We start from the raw sequence: 14,205 nt of genomic DNA on the forward strand, positions 1-14,205 counted from the left end.
ATATTAAAATATTTTGCCTTCCTTTGCAATACACTGGTGGTTTGCAATATGAGTTTAATTAATCCCTTCCAGCATCCTGAAGAAAATCTCCAAATTTCGTAATGAGACAAATATCACGCTGTGATTGGTGTGCTTTATAAAACCATATTGTACTAACATGGCAAAATATAATTAAAAATAATTTAAACGCCCCCCCCCCCCACACGCACACTGCATTGTTTGAATAACCATCGTGCCGCTGCCTACCTTGACCACACGAGGGCAGTATAGCAATTTATTTGCCAGTAAACCTATATTTGGGTCAATATTTAACAGGTTGAAGCCTCTTTTTTTGATATATTACATTAAATACAGTACGGCATGAATCAATACCTTTTGTCTCGCACATTTAGAACTGTCATCAGCACATAATATCAGTTATTGACTGCATTTGCAATGTCTGAAGCAATTCAAGGACCGACACTGGAATTGTGCTGCCATCTAGTGTCAAACTTCTATATTACAAGTATTTACCATCAGTATTCATTATTTTCGGACATTTAAATAGCTTCATATACTAAAACAAAAAACATTTGCGTGATAGTCGCACGCGCGTCAATTGCCGCAACGCTATTGCTTGCGCGCAATGCGCGGTCGACTGCGCATGCGCGAGATGCAGGAGGCGCAGTTCATATGTTTATGTTTATGCTCACCGAATGAAATGGGGCCTGGGAGAACTAATAATTTATGATCAAAATCATCGATCACCGCCGCATTTCTGCAGGTAAAAATGACCGCATGCATAGACGGATCAAAGTGTTATTCGTTGGAATTAAGCCTCTGAGATAACAGAACGAACCGATGACGCGGTAGCGCTAGTCTTAGCCGCCTGTTAGCAACGGTTTGGTGAATAAATGTAACGGTAAGGAATATTGCTCATATCACTTTATAAATACCTGCTGATTTATCCTGTAAACGTTCGACTATAACGAGACTGCTGTCAGTTTGTTTTTATATGACGTCACAGTCGCGCCGACGGTTTATGACCTTTATTTATATACTATTTTCACAACAGCTTTCGCCATAACAAAACACTTTACAAAAAGTAACAACTGATCCACACATTGCACAGTTTAATTAGATGCAATCCACAAGCTATAATCAACAAAATGCACCTCCATAGATAGTTATTTACATAATAGTAGTATGAATTTTGTTTCCCAGTAAGTGTGTCTATCGCTGGGGGGGAAAACAGTTGTTGCCTGTACTCCCAAGTCACAGCTATTAATGATTAATTAAGTTATTCATGAAAGGTCAGAATTTGCACATTCCCTCCTTCAGCAGCCAAGTTTCCTTGAATCTTACAGTCACCTTGAAGAAGCAGACCACCCAGAAACAACGCAATGGGGAACACAAGCAGCGAGAGGGCTGCATTGGGCCATGGAGAGAAGGCCCAGCGGAGGGACAGCAGGGGAACTAAGGATGGTGAGAGGCCCAAAATTCTCATGGACAGCCCTGAAGATGCAGATATTTTTCACGGCGAAGACATGAAAGTAAGTTCTTTCTCTGGGATACATTGACTTTTAAAAAATAATCAAAAATTTTATTCATTGCATATTCAGTTTATTGCATATTTATATATTTTATCTTCTGCTAAAAACGACTCATATTTGCAGCTTACTGAGCAGTTGTGTTTGTATTATACTGCCCCCTGGTGGCTAAGGTGCACACATCAGAAGGAACCATTTTATCATATCTTACTGTGGCTTTATGCTCACTGCAGGCTCCCTTAGAAAAAGAAGAGTTCCTTGCATGGAGGCAAGATTTGGAAGCGGAAGACAAAGACCCAACTCTAGACCGACCGACCGTCTTTCGCTGGAAGGGTGACGGCAAAGAGGTCTACCTGTCAGGATCCTTTAACAACTGGGCCAATAAGATTCCCCTGATTCGAAGGTGAGGAGCTTGAGAGTCACTTCATGTACAATCTATAAGTTGTCTCTCTGTTTTGATTTTTGTTTATCCCCTCATTACTTGTCCAAGTCAAAACACCTTTGTGACCATCGTGGAGCTACCTGAAGGGGAACATCAGTACAAGTTTTACGTCGACGGCCAGTGGACTCACGACCCAGCCGAGGTGTGCAATAAATCATGTTTTGTTTTCCCGCTTTCTTTTATTGACTTTTTTTCTTCCTGCTGACAGCCTGTTGTAACAAGTCAGCTGGGTACAGTCAATAACATCATCCAGGTGAAGAAAACAGACTTTGAGGTGTTTGACGCTCTCATGGTGGACTCGCAGAAGTGCTCAGACATGTCGGGTGAGTCTGAACAAATTGTCTCACGTAGCGAGACCTAAACAACCTACAGTTTCCTTTTCTCGCCCCAGTAGACCACTCTCTGAAAAATGCGTTATTATTGAGTCGCCAAAGTACTTGATTCAACACTCTTCCTCTTCCATTAGACCTCTCCAGCTCTCCCCCCGGTCCATATCATCAGGATGCGTACACTCCAAAACAAGAGGAAAAATTCAAGTCCCCACCTATTCTCCCACCTCATCTGCTTCAAGTCATTCTCAACAAAGACACTGGAATATCTGTAAGTTGTTATCGTCACTCAGATGAGCGTATTTTTCGGACCACGAGGCGAACCGGTCTACTTTTGGAAATTTCCATATATAAGGCGCACCTGGTTATAAGGCGCACTGTTGATTTTTGGGGAAAATTCACGGATTTTAAGTTGGCCTCATAATAAAAAAATACGGTAAATGTGAACGGTTGTTTATTGTATGTGCCTTGTGATTGGCTGGCACCTATCCCGAGGTGTATACCAGTTCAACGATTTGCCATTGAAACGGTTGTTTTCGTTCCTAGTGTGATCCTGCCCTCCTTCCAGAACCGAACCACGTCATGCTCAACCACCTCTACGCTCTCTCCATAAAGGTACGCACCCCGACGATTCAAGGGTTTTCTTGTTACGCCAACGATAATAACAAACTGCAGTCGGAAGAAGTCAGCAGGAGAGATAATGTGCTTTTCTCGCAGCGCGACCGGAAAAATAAACTTGACACCTGTGCTAAGATAGAACGCACACGGCGAGTTGAATCCGGGAATGAGTAGGAGTGAAAGCACACACTTGTGACATGCTTGCACCTTCCCAGCTGAGTCATACTTAGCGCTTTCCATATCAGTAGACAGCTGCTCGGACCGGTACTTTTTCCACTTGGATACATATGCAACCGTGTGTGTGTGTGTGTGTGTGAATGTTTCTTTAAAGTGACACAGGTGTTACATTGCAAATAGCTGAAGTCTGTAAACGCTGAAATATATTTCAAAACGATTTCTTTGACAGGACGGCGTGATGGTGCTTAGCGCGACACATCGCTACAAGAAGAAGTACGTCACCACTTTACTGTATAAACCCATCTGACGGGAGACCGTGCCAGGATTAATTCAACTGATGTGAAGTCAAGTAGCAATACTAGTCCACCTAAGGCTGGATCAAACGTTCCCTTTTTTTGTATAATCTAGTTGTAGAAAAATCACAATATGTTTTATTTTAATCACATAAATTGATACATTTTAGGGAGTCCCGTAAACAAGATGACTCATGAAAGCTGCGATTCATACAATATTCCGAATGATCTTAATTAATTCATCCACTGCCGGTCTAGTAAAATTGGATCATCTACAGCAGCACAAAATGAGTTTCCATGTAAACATGCTGTGAGATTGCGTCACATGACCTTGCACAACTTTTTAGTGTGTATCCTTTTTATTCATTCTCAATACGTTCCAGACAACAACAAAAACACTCAGCCCAAACCTTTTTTTTTGTAACCTTCAAAAAGAACACGTCATACCAAAACGATATAAAAGACGGCACTCCAATTTATTTTTCCTTTTCAGGGGTTCGGAATTTGCAACCTGGTTTTAGGGAATGTAGCAAGAGAGATTTAAAGGGTCATGTTAGATAGTTGAATACCCTAAAAGTGTTCTCAGAATTTTTGAATCATTGTTTACTCCACAAATTAGAGAGCACTTCTTTTTGAAGTATAAAAATGTTTTGTTTTTCTAATTTTAAGGTGACAAAGTTACTTATTTTACGTAGCACTTACATTTGTATCATTTAGCATGACACTGACCAACATTGAATGTAGAATGCGTGTACTGTGAAGTCAGCGGAATTGAGTCGAATGCAACCTAATTAGTAGAAGATCTGAATTTATTCTTTTTGAGCTGGTTGGACAAGTTGACAATCAAAATGAGCAGTTAAGACCAATGAAGAACTGTCTCAGATCAATCTATTATTTACCATGAAGTTGACGATATTTTGTTTCCGGTGACAGATGGATTGTCTCAAATCGCACGATGGCTCGAAATACGCTCACTATTAGATAATATATGATTTGCAAATCATTCTAACTTCCACTTTTTTATTTATGGTTATTTATTCACATCTTTGTTTGACTTTCTAGGCCAGTAAGTAATCATTCTAACGATTCTGTAGAACATAAGATTGCTGAGTTTTTCAACCTCACTTGCATTATCACTTCATTTAATAAAGATTAATATATTAAATGGACTTTGTCTTTTTTTTTTTCCCTTCTGGGTTCCATTTTTTCCAGAATTTTCATGACCTCACAATCGCCCTGTGACGGATGACTAAGATTATGTTGAAAAAACAAACAATCCCAAGTCCAGACAGAACATCAAACACACTTGAACAAGTTTGGTCGGTTCACACGTGAGAATTGCCATCTTCTTCCCATACGTATGTAGAACTAATGGCGTGCGACCCTGAGCAGTATGAACAGCTGACGCGGTAGATACCGAGGTTCTTACCTCTATAAAGAGGGTCTGATGCGAGAGAATGATTGTGACTTCCGCTGCCAACCTTGAGAACACTCAGGATGAACACCCTCAACACTCTGCTTCTTTTGGCTTTAAGCCTCTCTGTTGGTAAGTCGCCGCAGGACTGCTTTGCGATATAATCCGGTACACATCCATGAGGACACCGTGAGCAGGCTTGTTGCTTCATGTTCTGTCCCGCAGCTCAATCCATGGATTACAAGTCTCTCAGCCAATTCAGAAAAATGATCCTGTGTATGATGCCTGATAGTTGGCCCGTCTGGGACTACACTGACTACGGTTGCTACTGTGGAAAGGGTGGCTCAGGCACACCTGTGGATGAGCTGGATAGGTCCAATCTTAATTCCACTTTTGATTTCGACCACGACTAAATCACACTGTGCCTTACATGTTCTTCTGCCCTTGACAGGTGCTGCTATGTGCACGACCGGTGTTATAGTGACGCAATGCAGCACCCCGATTGTTGGTTCATCATAGACAACCCTTACACAAACTCGTATCACTACAGCTGTGATAAGGAGCAGAAGAAGATCACCTGTGGCAGTGAGTAGAGCAGATCTTTTATTACTTGTGTGCAAGATGCAAGTCTAAAACCAAAACAAAAAAAAACATTAGTATGAATTCAACTAAAATATATTATAAAAATCAAATCATGCAAAAATTAGATTCATCACAATCCTAACCTTGGTTGCAGAGTGGCCAACTTCAAAAGTGGATTTGTGGCTTGAATTCTTGTTGACAAGTAGTCTAACAGACCCAATTGTACTTATTTATTTCCATATATGAATCACAAAAAGGAAAGCTCTTCTAGCGCTGCGTTTCGGGCTGAATTAAATCACAAAAGCATTTGAGTTATTCATGTCAACAACCAAACACGCGAACCCGTCGCTTGGCAGTGACGTCATTTTTATAGCGGTTGATAATTGGCTGCTGGAATACGTCACTTATATGCGACACAAAAGGACTACAACTCCCAGGCAACCGTTTCAACGTCTTGATTCCTTCAGGCTAATAAGAAATAAATACATTGAAAATCAACCCTAATGCATTAAATTAACTAATAAAGACAAAAAAGAAAAAAAAAACATTTTTGCTAGTTATTTTTCTTTCAAAAGCATTTTTTGTTTTTTTATTGCATTTTTTATTTTATTGCAAGACAACATAATATCTAATTCAATATTGTCAATTTTCTCCTTAGGCAAAAACAACACCTGTGAGATGTTCATTTGCGAGTGCGACAGAAAGGCAGCAGAATGTTTTGCCCGGTCTCCATGGATCCCTGAGCATGAGCACCTTCCCAGCCACTTGTGCAAGTGAAGATCTCAGGTGACTTCAGCCAAGCCATGTCTCCACAAGACTCATGCAGAAACTGGAGCGGAACAACTGGAATGTTTGGAGGAGTATATTACTGTCAGTAAGCATCCATAATGATGTTTTTGATGTTCTTTCTATTAAAACGGATGTCATACTTGGCAATCAATGACACTGGTGGCATTTATTTAACAATTGCACAAATCATCAGAGCAAAAACGGTTTGATTGATTTAGTTGCAAAATAAATGTTATTTATCTCATCTATCTACTGTCTTTCTTTGCATTTTCCAGAATTACCTTTAGAGTTTAATTAAATGGAGTGATCATTCTAAAAGGCAGTATTTATTTGGACATTATAGGAAGGTTTATTACAAATCTAGTCAAATAACTTCTTCAGTCTAATTAAATCAACTTATTTGACACAATCAGTATACAGTTTGGTAAATTAAATGGGAAAATCTGCAACCGATTTTATGCGAAGGAGAGAAAGATTAAGATATTCAATAGACAGGTGACGAATCATTATCCAAGGGGGGGGGGGGGGATACTCTCACTGTCTACTATCTCACAATGACACAATTCTTGCATGTGGGAACAGGTCTGCACAGTACAAAGAAAAGGAAATGCTTGCCCCAACTCTAGCGCACCGACACTCTCCATTATTTTACTTTTAGAGGAAAAAAATTATGCATACAAGTACAGTGCACCAAATTGACTCTTGAGGCTTTTAACATTCTGAGCATACTTGTACATTTTTTTGGCTTTAGAATACAAAGTATTCTAACATGTTATTCTAATATATTTACTATATGTACCTACATTAAACAAATGCGTGTTTTCTATAATTATCTCTGTAGGATACATTTGGGTAAATTAAGAAAGATACTTTCTAATTGTTCACTGCAGTTTGGGAGTGCCCAGAACAAGCTCACCCATGCAGAGCCACATTGCCCAGAGCTTTCTTTAGTAACCTGACTTTACCTGTCAGGAATGCGTGATACATCCTATGAAACAAACAACCTTACATGTACGTACTTGCGTGTTTTTGTGTAAAGAGACAATAGATTGTTGGTACAGCTATGTACACAAGTTTTTTTTTTTAAATGAGATTTTTGGATACTGACAGGATTCTGTACGTAAAAAGGTTCATGAAGCAATTCTAAAGCTTCATTTGCCCATCACTAGAGTACAGCACTAGAAGTCGAACAAAAATCGATTTGAATCGAAAAATCGTACTTGAATCGACTTTAGAGTCTAAAGTCTGGAGTTTGACTTATCGTGGAAAAGTATGCTCAAGATTTACTGGTGACAAGAGCTTTATTATCTATTCAACACGTTTAAATATTCACATTCCAGCAGGGTAGCTGAGTTATGGCATTTTACAACATCCGCCCAACTGTGCAGATTTCACAAGACATATTCCTCCTATCCATTATTTATATGTCTTCGTAGCTCTTTTGAGTGGACTGCTGTCACCTGGTCTATTCATTTGAACAAAGGGATCTCCATTCCACTCAGATTCAACAAGTGAACGTCCTCTGAAGTAGCTTACATGGCCGTGGTTCTGAATACCCAAGGACATATAAGAGGGTCAAAATGGTAACCCGTCCTTTTCGTCTTTTTCCAAGTACACTTTGTAATTTTTTCCTCTGTTGTTGTCCCAGTGCATAGAAGTGCCGCATCCAGGCCTGAAAGACACGCAGAACTCGATCCCCTCGATCAGGTCAAGGTTCTGAGGTAAGCTCAGATCGAAGGTAAAAACATCCACATCGAAACCGAGACACCGCTGCTGTTGTAAGAACTTGCATGGAATGTCAAAGTGGTGCTGCCAGGAGTCAAAGGTGAGCCTTAAGTGGACCGCCTTGTCGCTGTTCCCGTGGCAGACGTGCACTTTGCCGCTGAGGGAACATTCGGAAACGTTGCAGCTTTCCAACTGTATGTTTGTCTCTCGCAGGCGTGCCAGGAACGCTTTGGAGTCGAGTGACGGCTGAGGGAAGCCCAGACGATACTTGTGGTTCTGTATCATGGTTGGATCGGGCGGTTCAGTATCAGGCATAAATAGATGTACCGCAGTGAGGGCAAGTCCTTTGGAGTCGGCAAACACAACACGCTTTTTGCCCGGCTTTCCGGCTTTCCTGAGGAGACAGCTCTGAAGATCAGAGGGTGAGGGTGAAGATGACTGGGAGGAAGAAGGTTGATTGGAAGAGTGAAAGCTGGTTCTCAGCAGACTGCCAGTGGGAGGATTATAACGCAAAGTAGGTTTCATGGATAGAAGTTGGTAAAGTCTTCGACGCTGGCTCAGACTTAAGCACATGGCGAGGTCGACTGGCATCCCAGTTGGCTGAGGGTGACTGCCAAAGGTGGGCAGGACTCTGAGGGTCAAAACAAAAGTTTGATATTAGCACCTTATGATGTTAAAACACACATTTCATAGAACTTTAGATTTTATTCAAACAGAATTTGCTTGTCATATTATGTATCGATATTTGTGTGTGTTTGTTTTGGTTTATTTTTCATAGACAGTCAAGAGAAGTAATGCTTACCTTGTGCAATTCATTTCCAAACTATAATCAATCACTCCGCCATAGTATTTCCGTCAATTCCAAGTCATCCACTAGCATCAACACTGAAAACTGAGAAAAGTGCCCGAACGGGTTAGTTGGAAAAATCACCGGATTCTAGCAATACTAGTTAACAAAGGAGCATTTACAAAAAATGCTTTTTAATAATAGAAAATATTTTAATTAAAATAAAATATATATATATATATTACTCACTTACGTTTCATCAGTGAGAGAAAGACGGAACCAAACTCTGCTCTCACCTTAGCTCATATGAGAAGTTTGAGGTTGAACCTCCAGTGGGAGTTGCTTTGCATATCAGTGATCCAATGAACCTGCTTCATCATGTCCTGCCCCTAAACTACATCTGAGGTAAGAGAGCAGTTTTCAAAACCTCAGTCTAACATTCCCATGGCATCTCCTCCTTTCTCCCGCTCACACATTTCCAAGCCGACAGTCACGTCAAGCTGTGTCATGATGACTGCACAGTGTGTCATCACACGAACGGACAGGTGGGCGGCTAGACTTTCACTTGTCATATCTTGCTTATGTATGAGGTCACACGAGAATAGTCTGCATTCATACCTTTTATGGCAATCTTTAATTATATTTGCCTTTATTTATATATTTAATGACATAACCACTGGTTCATGAAGCAATTCTGAAGCTTCATTTCACTAATGATACAGTAAGTCCATCTGTTGCCGTATCTTTGCTACGTCGCAGCTAAAACTTTTGTTTTTGTCTGAACGTAAGTTTCCATATTCATCTTTTGATGTGCTTTCCAAATATTTTCACTGCGTTTAAACAACAACAATTCCAAATAAAACAAGACGAAAAGTCCACCAGTTGCGGGGAAAACATGAAGGGATAAAAGTTCAAAGCCCAAACATAGTTCTGTAGAGGAGCGAAAATACAAAATCTTCAAAGTCCCTCAAATTGTATTTCCACGAGCAAAACGATTAGCTTTCCACTCAGAGGAAGAATGATGAGAGAGGCTGATGTAAGCTTGCAGGAGGGGAGCTTTAAATTGCAGACTGTAGCCCAGCATGAGCAGGCCCTCCGTCGATGCCTTCCGCAAGTAGGCAATGGGCAACGCTGCCCTCCTGTGGAGAGAGAAGGTCCTCGCCGATACCATTAAATCAATTCTGGTTTACATTTGTAAAATACACGATTATAAATAAGCAGTCCTCCCTCAAGTAGATATCGGTAAGATCTAAATCTGCCATGCTGCAGGCATCACACTGTATTTTTTATTGAGCCAGAGATATTTTACCCTGCAGGCTCCTATTTGAAGACTAAAAAAAGGAATCAAATTGAGTCGAAAGCAGCGAGAAGTCCCAGGCTTGAGAAAATGTCACAGTTTTCTCACAAAGCACAATCGATAATCATGTCCGCTAGGTCGAGTTGTTCAGCTTACTCGGTTGGATATGGGATAGGAATACCTTCCTGAATTACAAAGCAGAAATCCCGCATAAGCTTTAACACTTAAGTCATATTTTGAAAACTGTATTTTCAATTCACTGCATTGAAGTGTCAGGTCTCTATTTTTTTCCAAATCCCCCGGTGGCACCCCTCCCCTCCCTGTCTATTATATACTTCCATATTCTGCACATATTATTGCATGCAAAGCAGTACATATATAAACGCAGCTGAGTGCTGAATGGCATCAAAATCCCGGGAGGAATAACCCATACGTCTGATGTATAATGCACTGCATGTATTGTATGATTTATAATTGATTCAGCTCAGTTCTGAAATGTGTAACTTTTCTGACCCTCCATGTATTCCGTTGTGGGTCACGCTATAATTGCACATACCGTCTCGTTATAATATGCATGGAGGCAAGTGTCGTGTAATGTATTCTAGCAAGTCTCAACCACATGAAAGCATTTTTTATATAATACTGAAAGGAAAAAAAAAAAGGTTTTTAATTTGTCTCAATGCAAGTTTATTCACAGGTCTTATAGGAGACTTGTGATGTCATCAGCAAGCCCATTTAAATGTGCTTTTCAGCCATACTGAACCTCGATGCATTTCAAGTGGCTCATTTTGTCAACTTTTCGAGAAATCTGTGCCATTACAAGAGCAGATGTGTCCTAATCTTCACATTACACTCCCATTTCACTCACCAGCTGGGGACAACATTTGATGTATGCTCACACAGCTGGAGAATAAACGGACCGGTCATGTGTATCCAGGTGAAAGTGACCAATATTGCCGCTTTCAGCAATCAGTTTCCGAATGAATCATGAGAGAGAGGAAAAAAAAAAAAGACAACCGCAGGAAATGAATGCTGATCATATATGCATTACATATTGTGCAATTTGTGTCTTATTTGTCTTCCTCACTTGATGGCAGTAGAGTACCAAGCCGAGTATCTGACTAGTTTCCCTTCCCTGTGTTCCAATGGAACAAAAAAAAACAGAAAAAAAAATCAAAAAATGGCAATGACACCCGGCCTGTTGATTTTTTTACCCCCCGTTCTCTGCCAGCTTGTCTAATTAGGACTGATGGACATCATCTCCACTCAGTGGACACTTCATTAGGTACTCCAGCACTTCATTATATATGAATAAACTCAACAATACGTTTATTGCCATATTTTATTGTTTGCAATTTGGTCAAAATGCCTTGCATGCTCTCCATCAGTGTCAATCAAAGCGGATGCCGTCGTGGTTTATTATCCATACGTTTTGCTGGCTCTGCAACGTTGAGCAAGGTGTAGTAAATTGAAAGCAAGAAAACATTATGTTAATGGAAAATCGTTCACCCACGAGCATAACGTACAATGGGAAAGGTCCGCGATGTCGTTGGGTGCACATGTTTCACCACGGGGGAGCGAGAAGGCGCCTACTGTATTTACTGCATGAATTGCTGCGTGTTCCCATGTGCTTTATCCAAAACGATTGCAGGTAAATAATGGATTCACATCTCACCGAGCACCTAAAGGCACACCGGCGCCGCTGTTGAATCATTTTGCAATCACATGCTGCAATGTGTTGACCTTGGGGGCAGGCAAATGGGCATTATTATTTTTTTCGGTCAAATAATACCTTTAATGATCCCTGCATGGCTGAGTATCGAAGAGATTCGGCGAATTTCTGCTGTATTAAAAAACACTCCAGAGTCCAATGGTAAGTGAACTCTGCTAATGAAACGCCGTAGTTGCCCTGGGAGGATGGATATGTATTTTGAGAAATGCAATTTCCTACCTGGAAATATGAATTAAGGAGTTAGTGTAATAGTTTGGGATAGCAATTGGAACTCAAAAGACAAAATGAGAAAACATTTTTGCTAAATGTGCCCGCAAACAACATCATTATCTGATCATAATGATAAAATGACCAAAAGCCAAATTAGCAAGGCCTTTTTATTTTCATTTTAGCACACAAGGAAACACAACACAAACAAAACTGGCAGTAATAAAAATAAATAGCAAAATAAGAAAATGAGTTTGCAAATATTTTATTTATTTTCTTATTTTTCTCTAATCATCGTGTTGATTGCTATTTGAGCTCTTGTTGATTTTTCTCCTTTTGTTTCTCCTTGTACACCTTAAGATATTGTACCACCCCGTTTTTATTATTTTTATTATTTTATTTTTCTATTTTATTAGAACTTTCCTCATCTAGATTCAGATGATTTGCATTTGCTTTAAACTCAGAATGCTATAAAATGAATTAACCATGCAGGCTGGCAAGCAAGTAAAAGCACAGCATTAAAATTCCTTCTAAATCCATCATTCCCTCTGTTGCTTTTTGATCCCCTTCTTTAATTTTTTCTCACCGTCATTCATCACTTCAAATCACTTCCAGTTTGGTGTTATCACCCCGGGAAAAAAAAAAAAAAACACGTTGAAACTCATAAAACTGTGCAGTACAGCGGCGCATTTATTTAATTTTATTGTATTTATCATGACAGGACAAGCTCCCAGAGGTGAAATCCTCTTGGAACTTTGTTTCCCGTTGTCAGGTAGTGCAGAGGTAATCCATTTGCCCTCTGATAAACGACAGTCCTGAATGCAATTTAAGATTTTAAAGTGAGCAGTCATGCTGATTCAGCACATTAGAAATTTGAATTCTATTAAAACAATGGGAAGCTACTATAATGTGCGAAAATGGGCATTTCAAAATATTAATAATAAATCTATCCGTGGGTGGTTGCAGCCAAAAATGCCAGTGCCAATTTTTTTTGTCCCCGTCTTCCAGCTCTGCTGATGTTACAGCCATCATGGTGTGCATTGGGTAAAGGCTGAGGGACTTTGACACCTGCTGACTAACTGCCCGAAGCAGGCTACACCTCAAATACCAAAGAGCTCATGTAAGCACGTAAAAAAAAAAAAAAAAAAAAAAAAGACCCTCCTGGTGATGGTGGCCGGAAAGAAGCTGACACCGAAGAAACATTTTGCACGACTAGTCGTCCTTTGTGGATGTTCATTTGCAACTAGAGGAGAGTGACAAGCTTCTGCTTGCAAGGAGTGACACAAAGAGAATTCTTTTGTCCATTATAACCTTATGTTGCTGATACACCAAAGGAGGAGCAGCAAGTCAAGGACCACTGGCGGAGCTAGGTTTTTTTTCTTGGGGGAGGCTGGGGTGGCCAAGGATATCTTAAAACAAAAACTATATATTTATTTTTTACAAACCCCCAAAATTCTTCAGAAAATGCAGAGGATCATTCAACTGGAAGGGAAATGTGGGGGAAATCTTTTTTTTTGGGAAGTTTAAGCATATTTTGGAGAGGGGGAGTCATCGTTTCAATGTATTCTGTGTCTGTGATGACGCAAGTGTAAAATGAAATGCTAAATTTTAATTCCCTTATAATGTGCATTATTATTTTATTTCAAGGAGCAAATGACAAATATAATCTGAAAATTACCCTGGATGAGATTCGATATCTGATCAGGGCATGAGATTTTCCACGCTATCCGGTCGAAGTTAATTCCATGCCTCTTCCTTTTCACCGCCGGAATTCAACGTGTCTTCCTAATCAGCCACAAGCAGAAGTGATTTGCTAACATTTCATATTTTCATGAATATTTGATTGTCAAAAATTGCCTTCAGGGAATGCGCCGGGCTCGAGGTTTGGTTTTGATTTGCGATTAAACTATCAAGAAATCAATTTCATGTGCATTGAATAATTCAAGCTTTAATGGAATGAGAAAGGGGCACGGGTTACGAAATGATCTGAAGGCTGAGTGTGTGTGTGTGTGTGGGGGGAATGAAGAACGCTTTGTTGATGTGTGCATGGGCGTACGTGTGTCACTCAAAATGAAAACAGCCACGGAGTGACCGGCGGGAGTTTTTTTTTGTCAATTCACCTGCACCACTGGTGGAGCATTCCAAGTGGCCACCGCCTGTGCCAATAACACCTTTCGAGTGAGAGGAAATCCAACTCCTGATTTGTGCTGCTAGTTTTTCAGTAGAGTGTGTCTTATAAAATCCTAAATGATTTTTTCAAGAGTTTACTGTCCAATATGAGGGC

The 14,205-nt window shown here is 40.1% G+C and overlaps 3 protein-coding genes across 10 annotated transcripts; 2 read left to right on the top strand and 1 right to left on the bottom strand.

The window, feature by feature from the left end:
* The first annotated feature begins 629 nt into the window (after positions 1–629).
* On the top strand, positions 630–4,557 carry prkab1a (protein kinase, AMP-activated, beta 1 non-catalytic subunit, a). Of its 5 annotated transcripts, none has more exons than XM_037265745.1 (8): positions 630–763; positions 1,293–1,532; positions 1,763–1,932; positions 2,020–2,113; positions 2,180–2,294; positions 2,438–2,571; positions 2,847–2,915; positions 3,325–4,557. In XM_037265745.1, exons 2-8 carry the CDS (start codon positions 1,383–1,385, stop codon positions 3,400–3,402), a joined length of 810 nt encoding a protein of 269 aa, XP_037121640.1. In that variant the 5' UTR covers positions 630–763; positions 1,293–1,382; the 3' UTR covers positions 3,403–4,557. The 5 variants fall into 5 exon arrangements, with proteins under 5 accessions (XP_037121640.1, XP_037121638.1, XP_037121639.1 ...); XM_037265743.1 differs by having other exon boundaries at positions 1,298–1,532; XM_037265744.1 differs by having other exon boundaries at positions 1,324–1,532.
* Positions 4,558–4,790: 233 nt separating this feature from the next.
* LOC119131368 (phospholipase A2, minor isoenzyme-like) lies at positions 4,791–6,329 on the top strand. Its single transcript, XM_037265747.1, has 4 exons — positions 4,791–4,934; positions 5,028–5,175; positions 5,254–5,387; positions 6,043–6,329. Exons 1-4 carry the CDS (start codon positions 4,886–4,888, stop codon positions 6,159–6,161), a joined length of 450 nt encoding a protein of 149 aa, XP_037121642.1. The 5' UTR covers positions 4,791–4,885; the 3' UTR covers positions 6,162–6,329.
* Positions 6,330–7,455: 1,126 nt separating this feature from the next.
* Positions 7,456–9,166, bottom strand: si:dkey-242g16.2 (uncharacterized protein LOC336380 homolog). Of its 4 annotated transcripts, none has more exons than XM_037266061.1 (3): positions 8,982–9,166; positions 8,701–8,790; positions 7,456–8,529 (listed from the first exon to the last, which is right to left on the bottom strand). In XM_037266061.1, exons 2-3 carry the CDS (start codon positions 8,712–8,714, stop codon positions 7,749–7,751), a joined length of 795 nt encoding a protein of 264 aa, XP_037121956.1. In that variant the 5' UTR covers positions 8,715–8,790; positions 8,982–9,166; the 3' UTR covers positions 7,456–7,748. The 4 variants fall into 4 exon arrangements, with proteins under 4 accessions (XP_037121956.1, XP_037121954.1, XP_037121955.1 ...); XM_037266059.1 differs by having other exon boundaries at positions 8,939–9,166; XM_037266060.1 differs by having other exon boundaries at positions 8,935–9,166.
* Positions 9,167–14,205: the final 5,039 nt, after the last annotated feature.

This window comes from Syngnathus acus, chromosome 12, assembly GCF_901709675.1.
Source record: "Syngnathus acus chromosome 12, fSynAcu1.2, whole genome shotgun sequence".
In the NCBI taxonomy this organism is placed as follows: domain Eukaryota; kingdom Metazoa; phylum Chordata; class Actinopteri; order Syngnathiformes; family Syngnathidae; genus Syngnathus; species Syngnathus acus.

Coding starts and splice junctions, on each gene's coding strand:
- prkab1a (XM_037265745.1), top strand. CDS start 1,383: ATGGGGAACACAAGCAGCGAGAGGGCTGCATTGGGCCATGGAGAGAAG. Junction 1,933..2,019: donor AAGATTCCCCTGATTCGAAG/GTGAGGAGCTTG, acceptor TACTTGTCCAAG/TCAAAACACCTTTGTGACCA. Junction 2,916..3,324: donor TCTACGCTCTCTCCATAAAG/GTACGCACCCCG, acceptor TTTCTTTGACAG/GACGGCGTGATGGTGCTTAG.
- LOC119131368 (XM_037265747.1), top strand. CDS start 4,886: ATGAACACCCTCAACACTCTGCTTCTTTTGGCTTTAAGCCTCTCTGTT. Junction 4,935..5,027: donor GGCTTTAAGCCTCTCTGTTG/GTAAGTCGCCGC, acceptor TCTGTCCCGCAG/CTCAATCCATGGATTACAAG. Junction 5,388..6,042: donor GAAGAAGATCACCTGTGGCA/GTGAGTAGAGCA, acceptor TTTTCTCCTTAG/GCAAAAACAACACCTGTGAG.